Here is a 23932-nt window from a genome sequence, read left to right as displayed (position 1 = left end):
GGAATGATGGATTATAGATAAGGAGAGAGCAATAATGGTTGATAGATGTGGAGATATGGATAAGGGAGTTTGTAAGATGGATGAGAAATGATGGACGAGGAATGATGGATGAAAAATGAGGGATCATAGATGACGATGAGATGAGGGCGAGCAAAGAGTAATGAAGAATGATGAATGAGGGAAATGGGATGATGTGGGATGGACGACTGATTTTGAGTGATGGTTGAGGGATGGATAAGTGAAAATGGACGAGGATATTCTTACATGGATACTAAACAGCAGACATTTCATAAATAGCAAGTAAATGAGGAACAGAGACTGTTTACCCTTTAGAAATCCCAGAGGTCATATTCTTCTTGGAGTCATTGTCCATGCTTGTTGCAATACTCCCTGAAAGGATTTAGCTACACCTTGAATATTTCTTTTTCCCGTGGCTCTTTTCTTAAAGCTCATTAACCAAGAGCAATGAAATAATGAAATCAACACAGAAAGACTTTTGGGTTTTTCTTCAATTATAAAAATTCTCTTTGAAGTCTGTGGAAGGAAGAAGAAGAAGACACTCTTCCCAACTAGGTCCTTGGCAACTGTGTGATAGATTTACTGGAATCACTTTTGCTACAACTCCTGCTGCTAAATTAGGTTGTCCATTAGGGTGCAAACACTTAAATAATTCCAGTGACCCGATAAAACACCCAAGTCCACACCTATGTTCAACATGAATGTAACCCAATAGCACAATTTCTTCTGATCCGGAATAATGCTACCTTTTCAGCATTTTGTCAGTAGTTTTGAACTGGGCAGTCTATAGGGCAATACTGTATGCATTAGAAGTGAAATCCATGGTCCTTCCCTTGTGTACCTTTTACAATGAAGCATTTATTTGTTCAAAGTGTGGGGCACCCTTTGCTGCCAGCATACGGAAACTGGAACTCCTCGCTGATAGATCCCAAGGCAGGTGCCAGGTCTTGCCCCAGTCTAGGTTGAGCCTTGAATTGGTTGCAAGATTCGTCAGTGGCAAAGTGAGCTGGGGGAATGAAGAAGCATAGGTGTGAGGCCATACAATGAAGTCAGACTGTAGGTCAGGGAGGATGGTTGACCAAATAGAGAAACTTTGGTGGAGAAATAGCCGAAAAAGGAAGCCACTTGGGAGACAAAGCGAGTTGAGACTCAATACTGAAGCGCAGAGGATGCTGGAGGCAGGATTGACCACAGCTTCCTAGATGCCTTTCGCTATCTGCATTTTAGCTCTTACGGACTTTGGTAGGATTTTGTAGTAGAGAATTGGAATACAGAAGTTTAATCCATAACTTTGGATTACAACTGACAGAATTTCCCTAGTGAATTGTAAAAGTGTTTTCGATTAGAATATGTGGGAAATGGCCTAATGATTCTGCAAGGTATCTGAAGGAGAAAAAGAGCAAGAAATCCATCAAAATATCTTGAAGAGAGGAAGGGTTACTGAGAAGTAGGAAATCACCCGCATGTCGCCCTAATGTTCTCATAGGGTGTCCACGCAAAATGAGGCTAAATTATATTGTGAATGATTAACACTATAAAGAGTTCCAGAATTTTTTCCTCAACTAGAGATAAAAAAGTACTCATTCAGAGACACTTTCTGAGGTGACTGTGCCTTATTAATTATTTGACATGAGATCACTTTTTGACTATCACATTATACCATTCAGAAAAATAATGTAGAAACAACTGCCTTACTGCTGGAAGATAACTCTACTCCAGGTTATTTAACCTATGCATGTATATTATTAACTCATTTCGGTGAGTCAAGCATGTTTCTCCACTTGAGAGATTTTGGCTGCTCTTCTGCAAACTAGTACACCTGCATTCTGGGGTGCTGGGTATGAGTAGCAAGGTTGTGCAATTGTTATACCCCTGTTGCTACAGGAATACCTCTGTAGTCTGCTTTACAATTTGTGATTAATTATTCTGGGAATTAATCCTGGCACAACTGTGCATGTGGAACGAATTTCAATAGAATTAAAGGTGATTGTCCTCATTGTAGGCATTTGTATCTGCTTCTGTGACATTTTCAAGTTTTTGTATTGTATTCGATTCGGAAATCTTCATTTTCCGCAATCAGATTAGGCCAGACAAGAGCAGATAGTACAAAATACTGTACATCAATAAAATCAAAAAATAGGTCAATACTGTTGTGCAGTATATCATAAGATTGAAAATAAATAAAAACAGTTGTGCACACATACAGTGTTAAAAAAGTACAAAGCAAATGCTACAATTAGATAAAAATACTTTTTCTGATGCGACTCGTGCCCCAAATGTAAGAGGCAACAGTAAAACAATGTAGGAACTTCCAGGGTGCACAAAAAACGTAGGGCAGCATTGTAATCTTTGATGTTATGGGCAATAAAGATCGGTTTCAGTATTCGTTTTTTTTAAACCATCATAAAAACAGCAGAATAACATATAGTGCTGAGGGCTCTGTTTAGAAATGTCATCACAAGGGCATGGTACCCCATCCCTGTACCACTGGTTTATAATGGGAAAGGTGACTAGATGGTGTACTGTGACCTTCCGTAACTTTGTTAAAACATGTTGGGTGTTTGTCACCAGGGACAGGTTTGCTTCGAAGCACTCCGGGAAGGCATTCGACATGGATTGTAGCAACAGTGGGTTTCTTGGCCTCAGCAAGGGCTCTTTTCAAACAACACCCCTAAAAAAGAGGCATTGACCTCAATCTTATAAAAAGCGAGGACTCTAGAAGAGTTTTGAAACACGTGGTAGCCACACCATGATTTAAACTCATTATCATTATCATGATAGCTGACTTGAAAGCAGTTTCAGTTTTTGTCCAAACTGAATGCCAGAATAAAATAGACTTGAGCAAAAGTAAGTCCTCCAGGTGAGTTAGCCCCACTTCCTTGTGAGCAAGTAAGGGTGGAGTTGAGGCGAGGATACACAGGAGATGCCTAAGAAAGGCATTGTCCTCAACCCGAAGACAGCAGCAGGACATATGATCCCACAGGCTCCACCATACAGGGCAGCAGACAATGCTCTAGCCTTATATATATTATGTATTTCCCTAAAAGAGCAGCTACCAAGTTTACTGGAGAATCTGAAAGTTTTGTCACACACTTTACTCATTTTAGTTTTAGCTTTTTGTAAATGTTGAGACCATCAACCATTACTAGAAAAATGAATGCCCAGAAAACAAAATGAATTAAGCTTCACAGAAGGAATTCACTTGATAAAAAAACTCCTGCACTTCTGAGTATTTTTCTTGCAAGACGTTAGGAATGTTTTGCCTTTATTAATCTTTAATTTTCTGATTATCCATAAATTCAGCGAAGGTGTCCATGAGCCTCTGCAGACCGACAGCAGTCCTATTGTGTTGTCAGCACACAGAAACACAGGGACTGGGCATCCAGCGACTATGGAGGCATCGGCCTGTAGGGTCCAGAGGGCACCATCAACGGAGTATATATTGAGTGAGAATAAGAATCAGTCCAGAATGCAGCTCTATCAGACTCCCCTCTTAATTCTAACCTATGGCTAACACTCCCCAATGGGGCCATATCGAACCCAGGCAGATAGATTCTCGTACAACCGGGAAAGGAAAGAAACAATATTTGTAGGGACCCCGAGTGAAAGCAATGTATGCCACAGAATCGAGTGGTCCATGAGGTTGAAGGCGCTACTGAGATCAGCAAAGCATAAGTGAACCTGACTTAGCCTTGGTAGATTTCCAGATGTGCAGGTCTAAATGTACACACCGCTACACTGTCCCCAGTTCCCTCTTGATAACATACTGTGGTCCTGAAAAAAATCAAATTATCGATAGCCCACTGCCTCAATCTCTGCAGAAGAGCCCTGCCCAACAATTTTGCAGAAGATTCCGGAAGGGAGATAGGGCGATAACACTTCAGGTCAGATCTATCCCACTTCTTATAAATGGGCATGATGATGGAATCAGCCCAGTTAGAAGTAATTATGCCCTCGGCCGCCGCATTAAACACTTGTGCCAAAAGGAGGCTCCACGTCCCTCCAGTAGCTCAATAAGCATCGACACAGCCCATCAGGCCTGTGAGCTTTGCCTTTCACATTACTTCCTAAAGCTAAAAGCCCTCTAACAAGGTGAATACTGGGGCCTGCTAGTATAAAGATATTTTATGTATGTCCATTGGTGCCGACTGACCTAACTCTGGATCGTTACAAATGGGTGGATCAACAAGCTTTACAAAATGGTCAACCCATACTTGAAGAGGAACAAACGATGTTAGTTCAGGGGCAGAATAATTTTTGATAAAAAGAGCATTGACCATGCTCCAAAACAAAGTGACATCACTAGTCTCTGTTTCCTGAGCAAAATTCAGCCAGGACTCTTCCCTAAGCACCTTTTCCTAGAGGCTAAAGCCTCACTATACTTTTCTCTTAATTGCATAATAACATAATGGTCCTGGAGAGCTAGGCAAAGGAATCCGCAGTATCTTGGATGCCTGTGTTCATGAATGGTCAAACAAACAGGGTCTCCGAGTGGTCCAAGATCTAGGGGAACGTTTCAATAAATTATTAAACGCCCTGTAAATTGTTTCAAAAGCATGAACAAACCCAACACGGTCAAACTCAGTGCCCAAGCAATAGTTGACCTCTGTTGCGTTCGTAGATAGTTGCCTCCGCGTTAAACACATAGGATCAAGAGAAGATGTTTGCGAAAGTGGCAAGTCCAATGATGAAAAGAGATAAATTAGCCACACTGCTCCAAACCACTTTACAATCAGTATTTGGACAAATATCAAACTTCAGCTCCAGAGTTGTCGATGCTGGAGATTATTGAGCGCTGCAAAGGTAGAATATTGGAACCGCAATATTCTCCTACCATGACCCTGTGAATGTGTATTACTGCCATGAGTGGCCCATGAAGAAATTCTCTCATGTTTTCACCATTTTTAGGTCCCACCCAGTTGTGTGGCTAGTTCTTTTGCTGCCTGTGGCGGCCCCTGCATTTGCCGCCTACGGCAGCCAAATGTGAGAGCGGGGTGTGCTAGTGATTCCCCCTTAACTGCCACAGGTAGGAGCGAGGGGGAAAAAAAGTTCCCTCCCTCCCCCCTTGCTATGCCACTGGTCTCACCTGCGACAGGATATGTCGTTGCATTTGCTCTCACTTGCAAGAGATACTGTATGCATCAAGGGGCTTGCGCCCACCCATCGCTTAACATTTTATGGCTTCATTGTCATTCTTATCTGCTACCTTTTAATTGGCCACTATTGCTGTCTTCACTTTCTCTTCTTTCGGCTGGAGGAAGGACCAAGTACTGCTTGCTTCAATTTGATTGCTTTCCTTCTGCTGGTCGTGCTGTGATTGTGGTGCTACTTGATAAAATAGGGCAAATAGAATGGGTTGAACGCAAAAATGTGCCTAGTTTCATATCAAGGGCAAAAACAACATCACTACGAGTGGAGTCAAACACATTGTTGTAAAAATTAATTATCACTAGACCAGACATTAACACAAACTTGTAACAATATCAGACCTTCTAATAATAACTAGAAACAAATTGTAAATTAACATCTGAAAGCCATCTTTAGCACAACCTGACAGCGAAGGTGTTGCAGCAGTAATTAAAGAAGAAAAACCTTCAATATGCATAGGTTCCGCACACCAGGCTTCCTGGAGGCTGATTACGTGGGAGGTAGCAGTGATGTTAAGACAATCTGGGACTGTTGAATTACTTTGAAGCACGGAAATGTTCCAAGATGTGAAATAACAAGTCCCATTATAGCCTGTGTGAGCAGGTGTTGGAGCTAAAGGAGAAAGTGCTGACTGAGTCACCTTAGCTGATGGGGGAGGTGTAGGAGAAGCAAGTACAATGAGATGACTACAGGATTGCAGTTAGAACAAAAAAAGGTGAGACGTGGAGAAGGTAGGACTGTCTACATAGGATGGTCGAAGAGTGCCCTCAAAATCAGGACATCTATCAACAGCCTGCAGATCCTTCAGGGCTTCAAACCTATTTATAAGGGGGAGAGAAAAAGAACAGTTAACAAAGGTAAACTAATTAGAAGATGAATGATCAGACCCATAGGGTACTTGAATCAAGTGATGATAAAAAAGGCCCAGGGGGAGAAGCTTAATATTACCTGAATTTGAGAAGTGAGGCGAAGACCTACGCAAGATTTCCCCACAGACCTAGGATGCTTAAAGTAAATGATAACGCCGTCCCCCTCAAATGTTTTTAGGATGGACTATCCACACAGCCCTATGTGTCAACAGGATTTGGTCAGCTTTGGAGACTGGGAAAATAAACTTGCACTGCAGCCAGTGGAGGACTTTATTCCTTAGCAGGGCTGACGACTCAGTAGTGCCCTGAGGCAGAGGCGAGACATTTATCATTATCATAACATAGGAAGAGCAGGGGGGTGGTCCAATATTAGTGACCGCATTGGAACACCCACCCTCACGTTTTTTGTACCCTAGTATTCCCTGTATACTGGGGTAAACTACCCATGGAAGCATTTGGAGCCAGTGAGCAATTAGTAATTCAGAAAAGGGGGTGGTGAGGAACAGAGTGTCTGAATTAAGCAGACCACTCTTACCCAGTCCAAAGATCAGGGCTTGATCCATCACCGTTTTTTAGCTCACTGCACCATCCCAGCTCAGAACCTGGATACATGCAAATTTGTCTGTTCCTGTCCCAGTGCATGATGGGAACAGGGCAAACCAAACTACCAAGCCAATTCTTATACTGGGAAGGAAACAAGCTTCCGGGGACCGGTTTCTGGCATTTCAGTGAGCAATTAGTAAGCATAGCCGGGTCATTAACATCAGCCATTTGGGGAGGGGGGTTGCAAAACTACCAGAGGATGTACCCAAACTCAGCTCGCCCACCAGAATATGGTGGACCTCTCATACTGCAAGACCCAGACCCAGCTAGGGATTTGCAGTGTTGTCGAAAATGGCAATGTGGGACAGGCAGAGAACTATCTGTCTGGCTGACATGAGGGCAGTTAAAAAGGAGATTATGATCATTTAAGACAACACGGGGCACAAGGGTGAGGCTCCGTGCACCAGCATGTGAATGGACTTCTGCTTGAACAGAGGAAGTGGGGGAGTCTTGCCTTGATATTAAGCAAAAGTTCTTCAATAGATAGGGGAGAGCAGACTTTAGACCACCCACCTCACGCTGTCCAGTAATTTCCCCTGGAAAAAGGTCCAAGTCCACAGCGCTGGTCATAGTAGAACCTGCTGGGCTGGAATCAAGTTCGCTGGGCTGAGAGTCTAAAAAGAGGTGTGATTTCCTTGACCCCTGCATCTTTTCCATTTGGCTGAAGGGCCAGTATTGAGGGGCGTTGTTAAAACCTCGCCAGTGATCTGTCCAGGGTCAGTAGCAAGAGCTTAATTAGGAAGCCATGACACAGACCTGTGCCCCTGGCCATGCACTAGACCAGTGCACCATGCAGCTTGAAAGCCTGTCTCTGGAGGCAAAGTTGACCCAGGACTTGCAGCCATAGTGACGGATAGACGACACTCAACATGTTCTATTTACTTGCTTAAGGCGCCCACTGCGCGTTTAATGAACCCATCCAGGGAACAAGATTTAAAACTGGTCTTGATAGGTGCAGGAGCTATGCCCTTCATCATCACAGGTGATAAAACAACAAAGAAAACAATAAAACAACAGTGCCTTGAGGTCTTAACGACAGCCAAGGGGTGTGGCCCAGCCCAGCCTCTTCTGGGCTCTGACAGGTTTAGACAGGCCTGCTTTTGGCCCCAGCACGTCCCACGCGCACCCCCCACCTCGGGAGAAGCAACGCGCTTTTAAACTCTGGTTGCAGCATCTGTGAGGCCCCTCTTTCTAGCTAACATTTAAAGGAATGCTGGGAGACACAGTCCCACCCCAGCCAGCCAGCCAAAACAAAGTCTGTGCAAGCTCCCACACTGCAGGAGAAGCAAATCACTTATACTCGCTGGTTGCAGTGTGCGGGCAGCTCCTCTTCCTCACCAACACACAAAGTAATGATGGGGGACACAGACCCACCCCAGCCATCCAGCTAAAAAAGTCTGCACCAGCTTCTGCGCCGCAGTAGAAGCAAAGTTCCTTTAAGTTCTGATTGTAGAGTTTGGGTAGCCCCTCACAAAGGAATATCAACACACAAAGGAATGCTGGGGGATGTAGTCCCACTCCAGCCAGCCAGCCAAAAAATTCTGTGAGAGTTTTTGCATTCATTTTACACTAGAAATTTAATTTTGTTTTTGTATCCAGTTTCATTATGTTATGGTGTACAGTAAATTCAAGGAAAACACTTGTGTGATGGTGAAGTTTACTAATTTGTCACTGAGATCACAGGTTATGTTATGACACTTCCTGTGTCACTGGGGTGAGAGATCATAAGATATTGCTTTCTGTAATCCATCATTGGGAAGTAATGTTAAAGTGAGGATAACTCATTTCAAGTATCTGCTTAGTTTTGGGGAGATTACACCACTATCTGTACTCGTAGAGGCTGATTACAAATCAGGTGACATATGTGTGGAGATACCGGGTGGGGAGAATTTCCTTTTCCAACCAGCATCAAACTTTATTATCAGTTAAAGCCCACAGAAGGAGTAATAACTGTGCAGACCTAATTTTCCCAAATCCATGGGTTTAAACACTCATACTTACCAGCTACCCGAAGCGGTGGCGAATGTAAGCAAGGGGACCGGTGCAGCGGGCCAGAAGGGGTGTGAATAGCTAGGGAGCATTACATGCCCTCAACTACCCTTGCTGTGGAAGAGTATCGGGAAGGAGCTGGGAAATGGGCCTGGGCGGCTCTTGCAGCCCAAGCCATAAGCTTTTAGCAAACAAATGTTGTGTCCAGTAAAATCCGGCCATGTGTTCTATCACCCAGAAAATTCAGGTGAAGGAACGTTGGGCCATTTATATGAGTGGAGCAGTATCTCACCTATGTCTCAGCAACTTCAAACAGGGTCCACCTCACTAACGAGGACTAACTAAGCTGAACCCGGTCTTCGGTTGCTTGTGTTCCCATCTGGACCCGGTCTTGCAAATTGGACTGATCTGTTCGTATTGGATCAATTAACTCTCTCTGTCTAGAGTGGCACAGTAGGTGACAAAAAGTTGACTGGAACAGTGGCCACGGGATTGCCAGTGGCTGAGAATAATTCAAGCATTCCACCCATCACCTTTGTGTTTTACTCAATGACACTCTTGGCCGTCAGCCTGCACAAGTCACCAATGCCATCTTGTACATTATCACCTTTTTTGATGTCCTGTCGTTGTGGTTTATAAACAATATTAGCATGCTCTTGTGCAACGATGATACACTGATTTCAGATGGAGGTGCAGCATTTTGAACATACACTGCAAGATGAAAACATAAAAACACTCACCTTTGACAAGAGGCGCCCCATAGTGTGGACACTTGTGTCCTGTGGCATAGTACTCCCCATTCTGCTTGATCAGGAGGGCTTTTCCACACCCAAGATCCACCTCCCGCATCCTGGAGGGAAACAGAAGGGCAACTGAGATTTATTGTAACAAAATGCAAGTTACACTCCAGAATAATGGAGTGATGGATATTGGTAGTGTTGTGTGAGCCTGTTGCAGTGTGTATGTATGTGCTATTATTTGTGTCGGATTTTGTGTGAGAATTTGAGTGTGAGTGTATATACATGTTTGTGTGTCTATGCATGTGTGTGTTTGTGATATTGCATGAATAACAGTATGTGAGTGAGTGTGTATGGGAGCAAGAGCTATTGTGATGAGATATCTGCTCAAATTTTCCTGGGATCACTAGCCTTTGGGCCCGATTCACAAAGGACCTCCGCACTCGCGGAGGGATCTCAGGTATGAGAAACTACAATGTGTAGGTCCCACCACAACTGTGGGGCCACCGTGCTGGATGATCGAGGCCCTTTGTGAATTGGGCCCTTTGTGATCCTTTCTCCTGACTCTGGACATCTATCACTCTCTATACATTTTCCATTGCCAGTAGAAGGGTGTGGCAGAGACTTGTGTTTGCCCCTGAGTGCTCAGAAACATTTTAACCTTTGCTGCACTTACTTTAGGCCTGCTTTGTGTCCGTCCATCAATAAAGCTAGCCCTCAAGTGAGTCAGTAACTTACAAACAAGTGATTTTATTGGAATGGCCATCATTTTTGCTGCCTTTACTTCCAAGGTCAGGAAAAGCCTCCCGCCCCTTCTCTGCTAACCACACAATCCGATGTAATCTGGAAGATGCTAAAGATGACGTTGTTCATTCCTTTTGCCCTTTGTTAGCTTTCCGGTTGCCTGTGTCGCATGAATTGGGCCTCCTAGCGCTGGGAACCCCGGGAGTGGCTAACGGGTACATGCATCATTGCACCCGTTTGCGATTCCTAAATTCCGAAAATTAAGGAATCACAATTTAGAAATCGCAAACGGCAATGCATGGAAAATTCACATTTTTTATTGCGATTCAGTATTTTTCCTTAATTGCGATTCACAATTTGCGAATCGCAATTAAGGAAACCCTTCCCATTGATTCCTACGGGCCAAAAGGCCCATAGGAATGAATGGGAAGGCATTCACATTTTGCGAATTTCAAATTGCGATTCGCAAAATGTGAATGCAATTTCAAGGGTGCAGGGGGGTCCAAAGAACCCCTCCCTGCACCCCTGAAATGTAACTTTAAATGCAATTTACACACACACATGCCCCAAGGGCATGTGTGTGTGTAAATTAAAACTTTAAAAAATACAATTTGTGCATATTTTAAAGTGTTCAGTAAATTAGCATGAAGTTCAACTTCATGCTAATTTACCACTTCCAAATTGCGAATTCGCAATTACAAAATGATCATGCATTGCATTTAAGTAATCTGAAATTGCGATTTCTTAAATGCAATCGCAATTTTAGAAATCGCAACATGGTTGCGATTCCTAAAATTGCGAAATGCATGATGCATTCCAAATTAGTCAATTGCATTCACAAACGGCCGAAAATTGCAATTCGCACCGTTTGCGAATGCAATTGACTTTGATGCATGTGGGCCTAAGTGCTTTAAGAAATCCTAGACCAACCTGTCCTATAAGCACAAGAGCAGTTCCTCAAGAGGCCTCATTTTCCCCCAGAGTGGCAGTTCACTCACACTTATTCTGCAAGTAGTGGTGTGCAATCAGTTTCTCACTATGCCTTCGCCTACGCTGATGCAACGTTTTTCAACACAGTACGAGATCATCTTCACTTTAATCGCACCTAGCTAAGAAGGAAAATGAATGCAGACTTTTTCGCTGCGAATAAACCTTTAGTTGACTTTTTCTATGCAAGGTAGCAAACGTATGCACATTTTTCTTGCCAAGTTCACCTTTTACAGAACTCTTTTATGCAAAATAGTATTCTCAGAAGACCATAACATTTTACATGTGAAGTATATTTTAAGCTGGACCATGTAATAGTGCTACATAAAGACACATTCGACATAAATTGCACAGAATTCCAGATTTTCATGCAAATGTTGCAAACCTAAACTCTTTGCAACCTTTGTGCAATTGCAAATTTTCCATGGAACTTTTAACGAAGGTTACAAAGTTAAACTTTGTAACGTTACAGAACTTTGTTTGCAAGCAAATTGGTCTCCATAACTACGTTGTTTGAGGAGAAGGCACCAAGGATCTACCCCATCTGAAGGCTGCCAGTGCACAAGGGGCCAGGACTCTGCAACGTCCGAGCATGTTTATATAAAAGTAATTGATAACAACACATCTGAACTTTGCATTCTGGCGAACAACCAGTACACCGACTCGTCCTTAACCCTGCTGATTGTTATGGCCTTTGGTCCAACACCTACTGTCCATTCTCCAGGTCCTTCACATGACACACCGAGGCCTCCACTACATCCTTCGGGTTAGGGTAAGGGTTGAGGGTGATTGGACGATCTTCATGGTGGTAGTGCCGCGTGGTGCCATTGGCTTTGTATGCCAGGGGGCTCGCTTTGCCATTGGGAGACATGTCTTCCTTTTCTCGCTCTTTCTCTGGCAGTACAACTTCCACTTTTATCTCAACTGTAAGAAAAAAAACATATATGTAAAAAATATATAATGTTTCTATGCAACGAGCACAGATTGAGTCAAGGGTCGAAATAACCAAGCTCCTTCATCCCCATGATATGCGTACAGTGTCATTCTCTCGCCCACACATAAAGGGTAATGCCTCAATTACTTACCTGTAATCTTCATTACTCTGACTCCAAGTCTTCCGTGTTGCTGTTCAGAATTCCATCCCTCTCGTATCCAGTACATGTCACGACCCAAGGGGGCCTATGGTGTATATATCAGGAAGCGGGAGGGACATCATAGTCTACTATGAGGCAGGAAGAGGAGGAGCCACTAAGAGGTGTGGAGTAAGGAGAAACACGATAGTTTTATTTTTAGACTAGATTAAGATAATTCTGTCACACAGTCATTTCGTTAGGACTGGGAAGAGTGAGACAGATGGGGAGGTAATTTGAAGGGATGTGCCTTATGTTTACGTGGTTCTTAACCTTTTGACTGGTATGTACCCTCACTAAATCAGTAAACAACCTTTACCACAATAGTTTTCCCCGCAGGGAATTACAATGCTGTTGTTACAACAACTGTGTTGTAACCACGCATAACATTACTCTGCAAGTCAGAACAACGACTTGCGAAGGGGGCAACACCTTCTTACTGTCCGCACAGACTGGAGTTGGAATAGTAAATTATACTATTCCAACATCCAGCGCCCCCCCTCCGCAAGTCGTTGTTACGACTTGCGGGGTAATGGTATCTATGCTTACAACGCAGTCGTTGTAATGACCAGGTTGTAATTCCCTGAGGGGAAAATGTAATTTGTTAAAAAGAGGTATATTCCTCTAAATCCTTACTGAAAGACAGGGGACCCTTGATTAAGCAATTTCTAAAATTGTAAGCTCAAAACAATGCACAAAATACAGGAACAATTATACATCCTACACAAAAAGAAGTATAAGAGGGAAATAAAAATCAGGTTGCCCTGCATTCATTAAATCATCCATACTTCTATACTACTAATATAAAGAGAGAACACAAACCTTTTGGCAAGGTAAACTCGGGAACCACAGCGCCAATCCACACACCCAATACATTGTTGTAATCCTCAGGGTGTGCAGATGGACATGGGCTATAGAAAATAAATAAAAAACGTAAATTAAAAAATATAACTTTAAAACAAAAGTAGTGCCCTGAAAGTAGCACCGGCCACGACGTAGCGCTGGCCGCAACGTACGTGATGACGAGGAGGAGCAGCGGTGAAGTGAGGAGCTCGGGGAGGAGTGGCGGCTCAGGTAAGGCTCTGGGACACGGGACGGGAGGGAGCAAGTGCGGGAGGTTGTCCCGGAACAACTGCGGTAAGGCTCAGGGTCTGGGGGCAGCATTTCAGGCTTGCGAGGAGGAGCGGTGGTGAAGTGAGGAGCTCGGGGAGCAGCGGCGGCTCAGGTAAGGCTCTGGGACACGGGACGGGAGGGAGCCGGTGCGGGAGGTTGGCCCCGAACAACTGCGGTAAGGCTCAGGGTCTGGGGGCAGCATTTCAGGCTTGCCTGCACTCCCGCAACGGACCCCGCCCGCCACATTGTCCGGGACACAGACAATGTCGTGGCGAGCGGGGGCCGGGGCGGGAGTGCACGCAAGCCTGAAATGCTGCCCCCAGCCCCCTACCGCCCCAGTCAACGCAGGGGCGGGCTGCTAGTCTATATCTATACTACTATTATAAAGTAAGAACTTTGAACCTTTGAGGCGGGTAAACTCGAGAACCACAGCGCCAATCCACACACCCGATACATCATTGTAATCGTCAGGGTGTGCAGATGGACATAGGCTATATAAACTATACAAATATGCGTTATTTAAAAAATTTACATAATAAGAAAAAAGTAGTCCCTTCCAAGTAGCGCCGGCCGCGACCTGCATGCTGACGTCAGGAGCGCGGGGAGGAGCGGCGTCCAGGAGCGCGAGGAGGAGCGGCGGACATGGTGCGGGGGAGGAGCGGTGAGGAGCGGCAGACAGGCGGTGAGGAGCGGCGGACAGGCGGGAGGAGCGGTGACGAGTGGCGGAGCGGTGAACTGAAGAGCGCGGAGGAGGAGTGGCGGCTGAGGTAAGGCTCCGGGGGACCCACGGACAATGTCGGGGCAGGCAGGGGTCGGGGCAGGCGGGGGTCGGGGCAGGCGGGGGACGGGGCAGGCGGGGGACGGGGCAGGCTGGGGCCCGGGCTGCTGGACAATGTCGGGCGGGCGGGGGCCCGGGCTTCTGGACAATGTCGGGCGGGCAGGGGTCACGTCATGGATAGAGCCAAACAGCAGCAATGTCACATCGCTCCAAAAGAAAAGTACACTGTGCTCAATCCCAAGAGCCCCAAATAACAAAGAGCACTAATGATCGCGGGAGGGCCCGGTCTGCTGGACAATGTTGGGGCGGGCGGGGGTCGGGGAAGCCTGATTAATCCCGGACAAGGTTGGGACGGGCTGCTAGTAATAATATAAAGAGAGAGCCCAAACCTTTGAGGCGGGTAATCTCAGGAACCACAGCACCAATCACAACACCCAATACAGCGTTGGAAAGGGCAGTTGCAGCAGAAGGACATAGGCTATACAGACGCCCACCATATACATTTAAAAGGTAATAGAACCTTGCCAGCAAAGTAGTCCCTTGTGGGTGTGTCTGCGTTGTGCTGTGGGCATGTGCTGTGGGCGTGTGCTTGGGGCGTGACAATCACTGGGGGCGTGTGGTACGTTCCACCCTTCATGCCATGTCTCATATTGTGTGCTAATCCCACCCTGCTCCCTTTAAATACCCCTACACCCCATGATCATAACCCACCCTTACTCCTTAAAATACCCCAACACCCTTAAACACTAACCCATCTTAACCCTATAAATATACCCTGTACCCCAAAACTCAAACCTATCCCTAAACCCTAAAAATACCCCTATACCCCAAAACCCAAACCTAGCCCTGAACCCTATAAATACCCCTGTACCTCAAAACCCAAACCTACCCCTGAACCCTAAAAATACCCCTGTACCCCAAAACCCAAATCTAGCCCTGAACCCTAAAAATACCACTGAAATCCAAAACTCAAACCTACATCTGAACCCTAAAATACCCCTGTACCCCAAAACACAAACCTAGCCCTGAACCCTTAAAATACCCCTATACCCCAAAAGCCAAAACTATATATGAACCCTTAAAATGCCCCTGTACCCCAAAACCCAAACCTAGCCCTGAACCCTAAAAATACCCCTGTACCCCAAAACCCAAACCTAACCCTGAACCCTTAAAATACCCCTGTACCCCAAAACCCAAACCTACCCCTGAACCCTAAAAATACCCCAAAACCCAAACCTAGCCCTGAACCCTAAACATACCCCTGTACCCCAAAACCCATACCTATCCCTAAACCCTAAAACTACCCCTGCACCCCATAACCCAAAACTATATCTGAACCCTTAAAATACCCAAACACCGCAAAACATATACCTCAGTACCCCAAAACATATACCCCTATACCCATACTTACCTTATCCAAACATTAAAAAAACATGCTTTTACCATTCATGCATTTACAACGAATTTCGTTGTAAATGTATGCGTAGTAAAAGCATATAAAATGTAATGCCATGCGTTATAATGGCATTGCGGAGTCATGGTACTTTCGTAATGAAAGTATGCGGAGTGATGGTATGCGGAAAGAAAGTTGCGGAATAATCGGTGTTTACCCTCCCCCGGTAAGTACATTGGTGGCACGGCGGCCCACATCTCCAGCAACATACTCATATTTTTTCACCACCCATTTGAAAAATGCACAGGTCTCTCTCATTGATGGCCAGCACCAACATACCCTTTTAGACAAACCTCCCTCCACAAGTTCTAGAATTGCGAACTTTAGAGCTGGGGAGCTACGTTCGAATCTCGGCATCAGCTCAACATCCTGTGATTCCAGTCAAATCGCTTTGTCTCCCCGTGCCTACCACAAACGAATGTGTTCTTCTGTAATGTAAATTGTGCTCATGCCATGTTGTCGAGTTTGCCCTATATAATATTGCAAAAAAATATAAAGTAGGGAAACTCGAGTTCACACACTACTGAAAGCGCACTCTTAAGTGCATCAGCAGTGCACTGTGAATCGGAGCGTTTCACAGGCCTGTCACAGATAAGAAATGCTATCAAAACGAAATCCTACAAAACAATATACTACTGGCCGGCAGCAATTCATACCCGGACAACGTCGGCATGGGCTGCTATCAACAATGAAGTCATAAACCAAGGACTTATAGAAATTGAAGACTCACTGTATCTATTAAGCGAGAAGTCCTTACAAGAATTCAGCCTGCCGCCAGCGGTCCGGACTAACCTAACTGGATACCACAATATCGCTACCGCACACAATATTCCAGAGTTAAATAACTACCTTGCTCAACACTTGCCTAACTTAGTTCCCGATCAACAACTCGCCTACAACACCATAGTTGATAGTGTTGAAACGAAGCAAGGCAAACTATTGTTCATAGGCGCCCCAGGTGGCACAGGAAAGACTTACCTAATCAACCTCATACTGCCAAAGTTCGATCTTCTGGGAATTTGGCTCTAGCTGTTGCTTCATCTGGAATAGCTGCCACTTTGCTAACAGCTAGGAAAAGAGCACATTCTACCTTTGACCTGCCTCTAACAGTTTCCCTTGAAAGGGATTCAATATGCTCTATTCGGAAAAACGGACCTTTGGGGACACTGCTTCAAAATGTGTCTCTTATCATGTGGGACGAATGTACAATGATACTAAAACCATTGCTGTCTAGCCTTACCCGGACAACGTTGGGACGGGCTGCTAGTAATATATAAAGAACCTGGTTGTACATGAACACCCAACCTTTTCAAAGATAGCAGGGGCAGTTTAGCAATGTCTCTGCCCAAAGGATGGCTTCATACAGAATGCCAGTCACATCAGAGTGTTCAATTGTAACTATTTGTCAATCAACCAAATGGCAATTCCTCTTGTGAGTGTGATCAAGAAGAAAAGATGTGTGAAAGGTCAAAAAGTACCTCACGTAAGCATCACCAGGGGTGCTGCTGGTTGGTTCACACCAGTTAGCTCATGCTTTCATCACTGGTGACATTACTGACCGTGAAAATAGATAAATAGTATCCTAATTTTTAGAGGTGAAGAAAAAGAAAGCAAAAGAAATAACCTGTGCGAGAATGCACAGTAAGTGCTTACATCATTCAATGCCAACTGGACCCCGTAGTGAGGAAAAAAGGCTTCTCCAAGCTAAAATGAGTTGTAACTTACTCACAAATATACATACTTTATGGAATGACGTGAGCACACTCAGATTAAAAGAACGGCATGTATTAGACCATTTCAGTTAGGAAAGGCCGACATGTTTCATTTCCAATTACTTGCGGAAATGTCATCAGGGCTCGGGGACCAGTCTACACCTCACTGGTAGCCAGGTGGTTGCTTCAGTGTTCATACGTATCAGCAACACACAGCCGGGGAGTGCTCACAACTTTTTAGCCATACACCACCTGTAGGTTATCACAGTAGCCGCCCGTCAACCGTGTTACGGGATGTCTCTGGCTTGCAAACAATACACAAAAACACAGGCACAATTATACATCACACAAATACACGTTATCATCCGCATCTGCATATCCGACCCTCCCTCCCACAAACCATTAGTAGGTCAAGTGAGGGACCAGATGTGGCAAAGCTAAGAAATGCATCCTTGCATCCAGAGTTTCTGCCTCTCCTCTCTTGTTAATACTTGGGGCCAAATGTAATGTTTGGCGGATTAGTTACTCTGTCACAAAAGTTACTAATATCCTGGCCGCCTTATTTCAAGTCCCAGATGATATAATGCTGTTTTAATAAGGCAAACGGGATACTGTGTCACATTGTAATCCAGTAACCTATCCACCAAACCCTAAATCAGGCACCTGATGATTTTAAGCTTCTTAGACCCACAAACCCTTTGACAACCACAAAGGAAAAGATGGGCACGAAAGGAGGTCATTCTGAGAATTATTTAACTTCCAGACAGAGATGCTATTTGACCATACCAGTTGACCCTGTTACCACACAGGTTCTTCTTTTACAGAATATATGACATAGCTGTGTTCTACTGCATGGCTTCATATGAAGCCTGGAAATACTTAGGTGGGATTGAATTACTTATGCCAGAAGATTCTCCTAGGTAGGTGTAACCTACACTGTCAATAAAAAAGTCAGGCAACACAGAATTAGGGTTTCAGTCTGCATCTTTTACCATATTTTCAGCCAAGCAAGAGTTGATGTTCTGGGATTGGTTTGAGGCAGCTCTTCCTCTTGGCTTATCTATCTACAGACAGTTCAGCAACAGTCTTTGTCTTCCAGTGACAGCAGAAAGGAAGGAAGCAGCGGGGAGTATCATACATAGGCGCAAAATGGGGAGAATCCTTCACATCCTACACTTACTATCCATCTGGGAACAGCACCAGTCAAAGATTGAGGAGCTGATTCATTTTTTGGCAGGCAGAGATGTCTCTGCATTCAGCAGAGCTGCCACCACAACTGCTCAGCTTAAGGAACTGAAGCTCTGCTGTGTGGGTGCTATGAACAATGCGCCTGCAGGCAACATTTTTTGTTAATCTTTAAAAACTTTCAGAGTGTTGAAAAACAAAAAATAATACCTTACAAGCTGGAGTGTCCTCCCGGTGTATATGAATCATTAAACCTATTTTCTGTTGAGGACCACTAAGCTTTCTCTGAGAAAAGGTATTTTTTTAAAGTGTGTGTGGCACAGAAACACATCGCTAATGGCAAGAGGTTCAACAAGTAGTACCTCATTCACAACATGATCAGCGGAAGGACAGCAATCAAATTGAAGCAATCAGTACTTGGTCCTTCCTCCAGCAGAAAGAAGAGGAAGTGAAAACAGCTATGGTGGCCAATTAGAGGGCAGCAAGTAAAAATGAAAATGCAGCCAAAAAATGTTAAGCAATGGATGGGATGTATTCCCCTTGTTGTATAAAGTATCTCTTGCAAGCAAGAGCCCATGCATGCACACGCTGCCACAGGAGAGACCTAAAAAGGGTGAAAACATGAGAGAATTACTTTATGGGTCACTCATGTCAGGAATTCACATTCACAGGGTCATACAGAAGAATATTGCTGTCCAAATATGTGGATTACGTCCTTGCAGTGCTCAAGAATCTCCAGCCTCAACAGCTCTGGAGATGAGGTTTGATATCTGCTCAAATATTGACTCTATAGTGGTTTGGAGCAGTGTCCCTAATGTATCTCTTTTCATCATTGGATTTGCCACTTTCAGAAACATCTTCTCTTTATGGTGCTTGAGATTATCTTTCAGATCAAGCTTCTTCTCTATGTCAAGCTCTGCTTTTTTCAACTCGGGATAGATATCATAATTGTATCCAAATTTCTTTCTTCAGGAGCAACATGCCTTTGCTGACAACAGCTAATAACCTGGTCTGTACTGTACATGGAAGAGCGGTGGAGGCTCTGCTGTAGAAGGGGCCAAGGAAATGCTGCTCACTGCATGGTTGGTATTGCTGATTTTCTGCAGCAGGAAGTTTCATGCTTCATATCTGGCTCAAAAAAGTTCAGATTCCAGACAGAATGTGTCTGTCCTAGTGGTGAACAAAAGTTGTATTACTCTAAAAGGGGAAACCCATAAAGGCCCTCAAAATTATAGTTTACGAATTTTAGAGGAAAGAAAGTTTCTTGTGTCTAGGATGTGACTCGGCCACATTAATGTAAAGATTGTGACGAGGAAGAAGGGTGAGGTGGTGATTTTTTGATCTTGCTGAGAAACAATGGGCTACACTTGAGTACAAGCAGGCCTAAGACAGTATTATATGGGCCCGGGGCAAGCATTCTGTGCTGCTTCATTACATAAAAATCAGTACTAAGCAGTAGCGCCACCACTAACAAAGGATGGTGAGGGTGTAGGGGGAGGACGCGAGGAGGCGAGTTAATTATAATAAGTAAAAAACTTACGAGACGCCGTCGGCCTCCTCCCGTGTCGCGTCGCTCCAGCTGGCCTCCTACTGGTCCCAGTAGCCCCTGGAACAGACACGCAGCCAATCTCAGTGCTGCAGGGCAGCGCAGGGATTGGCCTGAGCGGGCAGGGATGATGATCCGCTCAGGTCATGGAGTCTGTGGGGTTTCTCCAACCCGGCTACTGAATGCAGCCGAGCTGGAGAAACCTAAGTATGCATGTGTGTTTTGGTCAGCCTGAGATGGCCGGCCAAACACATATGCGTACTTGGGGAGTGCACAACCACTCCTCCTGCCCCCTCCCATGCCCTGCCCCTCGATGCACAAGCTGGCTCAGAGCCGGCAAACGGAAATGTAAATGACGCTAGAGCATTGGTTCATTTTTCGTTTGCCGGCTCTACACCAGGCAGTGGGGTGACGCTCTTCCACCATTGTGAAGGAGCCGCCAATGGTACTAAGATAAGTTATGTAAAGTAAGCTCAAAACACCGTACACAGTGCCATCACACATGCACACTATGTCAAATGTGTAAAGGGATTGGATCTGGTTTGTGAATGGTAAAAAATCTGAGTGCTTCTGCACTAAATGTAAAATCCAACATAAATATTGTTTGTGCCTGATTTCAACTCATTGGTAATGTACTATATATTCCAGGAGAAATGGGGAAGAATTTGTTGGGACCAAACATTGTGACACAGGCAGGAAAGCAGGCCAGAAAGGCTGTTTCCTTAAGGAATTTCCTATTACCTAGAAGAAAGCTAGAAATCAATCTCAAAATTATATCTTTTTGCAACTGTATCTTCCCAGGACAATTTTTGCCACCTGCAATGTTTACACACTATGGGGCATATTTACTAATATACGTTGAGAGGGTAGGACCATGCCATATATAGTAAGATATGGTGCTGCTGCTCTCTTTCCATGCTCTGGTGCACAATTTGACTGCCTTGCACCACACAAACCTTTGCACCATAGTGAGGATGAGTGTAGCATAGGTATTACACATGAAGGGTACATTGGCAGCTGCCTCCGAACGGCAGTGGTGGGGAGGGGGGCAGAAGAAACATAAATTAGATAAACTTACCTTCGGCGACTGCTCCTCCATCCTCCCTCAGCACTGCAGCAGGAACGGAAGCACCCAGGCTCCCGGACTCTCCTAGCCAATCGAGACGCTGCATCAGCAGTGTCGAGATTAGTCTGAGCGACCTGTTTGGCTGCTCGGGCAGTGCTTGGGAGACTGAGCATGTTCTCTACTGGGCTGTGCAACACAGACAGGTGGAGAACATGCTAAGTGCGCATGACTGTTTGGCCGGCCCAAGAGGGCAGTCCAAACAATAATGTGAATTTAGGGAGTGCAAACAATTCCTCACTCTGGCGAGGTCAGACCTGCCCCAACCTGACCTGACTCTGAGTCCCGCAAGTAAAAATTAAATGATAATAAAGTTTTTTATTATAATTTTATTTTTATTTTTTGCACTACTCAAGGACCAGTTGAGCAACACTCCTCTTAATTAGCGGAGGAGCCGCCACTAAAATAGTTGCCTTTCCACACAAAACGCTATGCTTAGACTAATTTTAAAACATACTTAGTATGGGCCTGCACAAAGCAGGACACATGCAATTTGGAAAAAGTTTGAAGAAATAATCCTTTTTGATGCTTTCCACCTACTTCACTGAGGCAAACTTGTTTGGAGCAAAGTCCTGTCTGTCATAGATGATACGGCATTGCCTCTAAACCATGGGTGGTAGTGTGGGAACTCCCATGCACCGCCCATGGGGGGCCCCTTGACATAAAATAGCACATAGCACTACTTTTCGTCAACTTTCCAGCGTAAAGATTCAAAGTCAACAGTCGGTGCCGGTTTGCGTCACTTTTAGTGACTTTTTACCGGCGCCAAGTGTCGATAAATCTGTTCTTTTTTATATCTGACTGGTGCACAGAAAGGCAACAACATTGCAGCAGCCCTAAGCTTAATTACCACCTCTAACTTCCACAAGGGATGTGTTTCTATGTATATGCTCATGTGAACAGCTCTGGATTTTTTTAATAGGCTGCTTAGCATCACCTTGATCAGATATTTGAAAGGGCATTTGTTGTTCCCTTTTCGAGCCCTATCACAAGCATCCCTGGGCAGTAATAGAGCACCTGGTATTACTGATAGCTGGAGGGCGGTAAAACGGTGTCGGATAATACCAAGATATCAGAAGTTAATGTCCAAAGGGCGCATGAGGAATGAGGAATAACGTGGATAAAACGGTACTTCCGAACCGATCCCTGTCAATTATTCCACATTTGTGGACAGATTTTCACACGGACATTTCGCCTGCTTTGGGCAAGTGAAATGTGAGGGCCAGAACCGCCGAGCAGCGGTAGTCGCGCAAATTTCAGGTTTACATGCAATTGCCGTCCGTTTTCTCCGAGATTACCGTGCCACTCTTCAAAAGGCCCGTAAACAGTTGTTTGGCATGCTGACAGTGGAAAACAAACACCCTTTGCGTTCAGCGGAAGAACTTCGGGGGACACTGGGGTTCTACCCCTGAGTGCACTTATCTGAGCATTCTAAATCGGGGCTCATATGGGAGAGACCCCAGAGCTGAGATCCCTCATGCCAAATTCGTATTATTACACTATAGGACCAACCAAGGATTTCGGGAAACATTTCACGTTCTGTACGTGCCATAGCCTGGGTTTCGACCAGCGGGGATAAGAGGCTTATCGGGCATTGCTGCAAGTTATAAATCCCAAAGGTATGACAGAAATGTACGCTAAAAACGTTTCCTGAAACGTACAGTGCCTTTCACGAAGGCTTAAACAGCGAGCGGTGCCCTAAGCTCCTCAGACGGTTCACGCAGTATCCATGGCCGGACCAAACAAAACACAAGCATTGGCATAGCCAATAGGTCTCGCTTTTGGGGCCTTAGAAGTATTTAGTTATGCAGCACAATATCCTTACATCAACTGCTGCATGGCAAAAAACTTATAAGGTCCCAAAGGCGAGCTCTATTGGTTATGCCAATGCTTGTTTACCTTTCTAAGATGGCCACCACATGAGGAACTATACTGTATTGGTACGGCAGTTAATCACTGCACTCAATACCATTCCAACATAGCTGCCTCACTGCGGTTTCATTTTTTAAATGTTCCTTAATTACAAGTGGTTGCTTACTGCTTTATGCTGTAGGTGTTTTCTACGTTTATTGTTGTACTTTATCTTGCATAGGCTTGTTGGGTTTATGGGTGTGTTTATTGTGGATTTGTGAGTGAATGGATGTGAAAATGTGTCAGGTGGAACAATTAATGCAGGAGTACAAAGATAAAGTGATGGATTCTATCCATGTATGTTGAGGTTTGGGGTACCTAAACTCACTGCTATTTGAAGAGACACTTTCAATTGTAAGCCTGACCTGCTGGCATTGCTAATGCTTGTTTTGAATTTTTCTGGCGCTGTTGTGTTCAAATTCTCTTCCTATGATTTTGATTTCATAGTTCTCTTTATTTTTTGGCTGCACCCTGCTAATTTTCTTAGGGTAGCCCAGTTAAATATTCAGTTCCTCTGTTTTATTTAGGTACAGAGACTTGGGGGTTCTAGAGTTGAGTGCTCACTGGGACATCTCTGCTCACAACTCTTTACGATAAAATGAAGGACATTTGAGAAGGAACCTGTAAGCAGAGTGCAGAGCACGCCTCCTGGTAGTTTCCTTGAATGCATAGTGGGCCTTGGTGTTAGGGAGCTCGATGCATTATAGATAGAGACCTTTGAACTGAATACTTTATTGAACTGGTAGTCAGTGGTGAGAGAGAGCAGGTATTGTATAACTTGACCATAATTTGTCAGGGCTAAAAGAACTTGTGAGCCATGTTTTCAATATTCTGCAGTCTCTGAATGTAGTTGCCTGGAACTACAAAATGGATTCCGTTCCTAAAA

At 44.6% G+C, this 23932-nt stretch overlaps 1 protein-coding gene across 2 annotated transcripts in view; it reads right to left on the bottom strand.

Annotated features, from left to right (window-relative positions):
• Positions 1–23932, bottom strand: part of AIFM3 (AIF family member 3) — a 392572-nt gene that overhangs the window by 263414 nt on the left and 105226 nt on the right. For both annotated transcript variants that reach the window (XM_086943319.1, XM_086943318.1), the window contains exons 3-4: positions 11806–12019; positions 9368–9477 (exon numbers count right to left, since the gene is read on the bottom strand). In XM_086943319.1, the coding sequence (XP_086799445.1) occupies positions 9368–9477; positions 11806–12019 (324 nt within the window). The remainder of the gene's footprint in view (positions 1–9367; positions 9478–11805; positions 12020–23932) is intronic.

The sequence above is a fragment of the Lissotriton vulgaris genome, chromosome 11 (assembly GCF_964263255.1).
Source record: "Lissotriton vulgaris chromosome 11, aLisVul1.2, whole genome shotgun sequence".
In the NCBI taxonomy this organism is placed as follows: domain Eukaryota; kingdom Metazoa; phylum Chordata; class Amphibia; order Caudata; family Salamandridae; genus Lissotriton; species Lissotriton vulgaris.
This window is presented reverse-complemented; position numbering and strand designations above follow the sequence as displayed.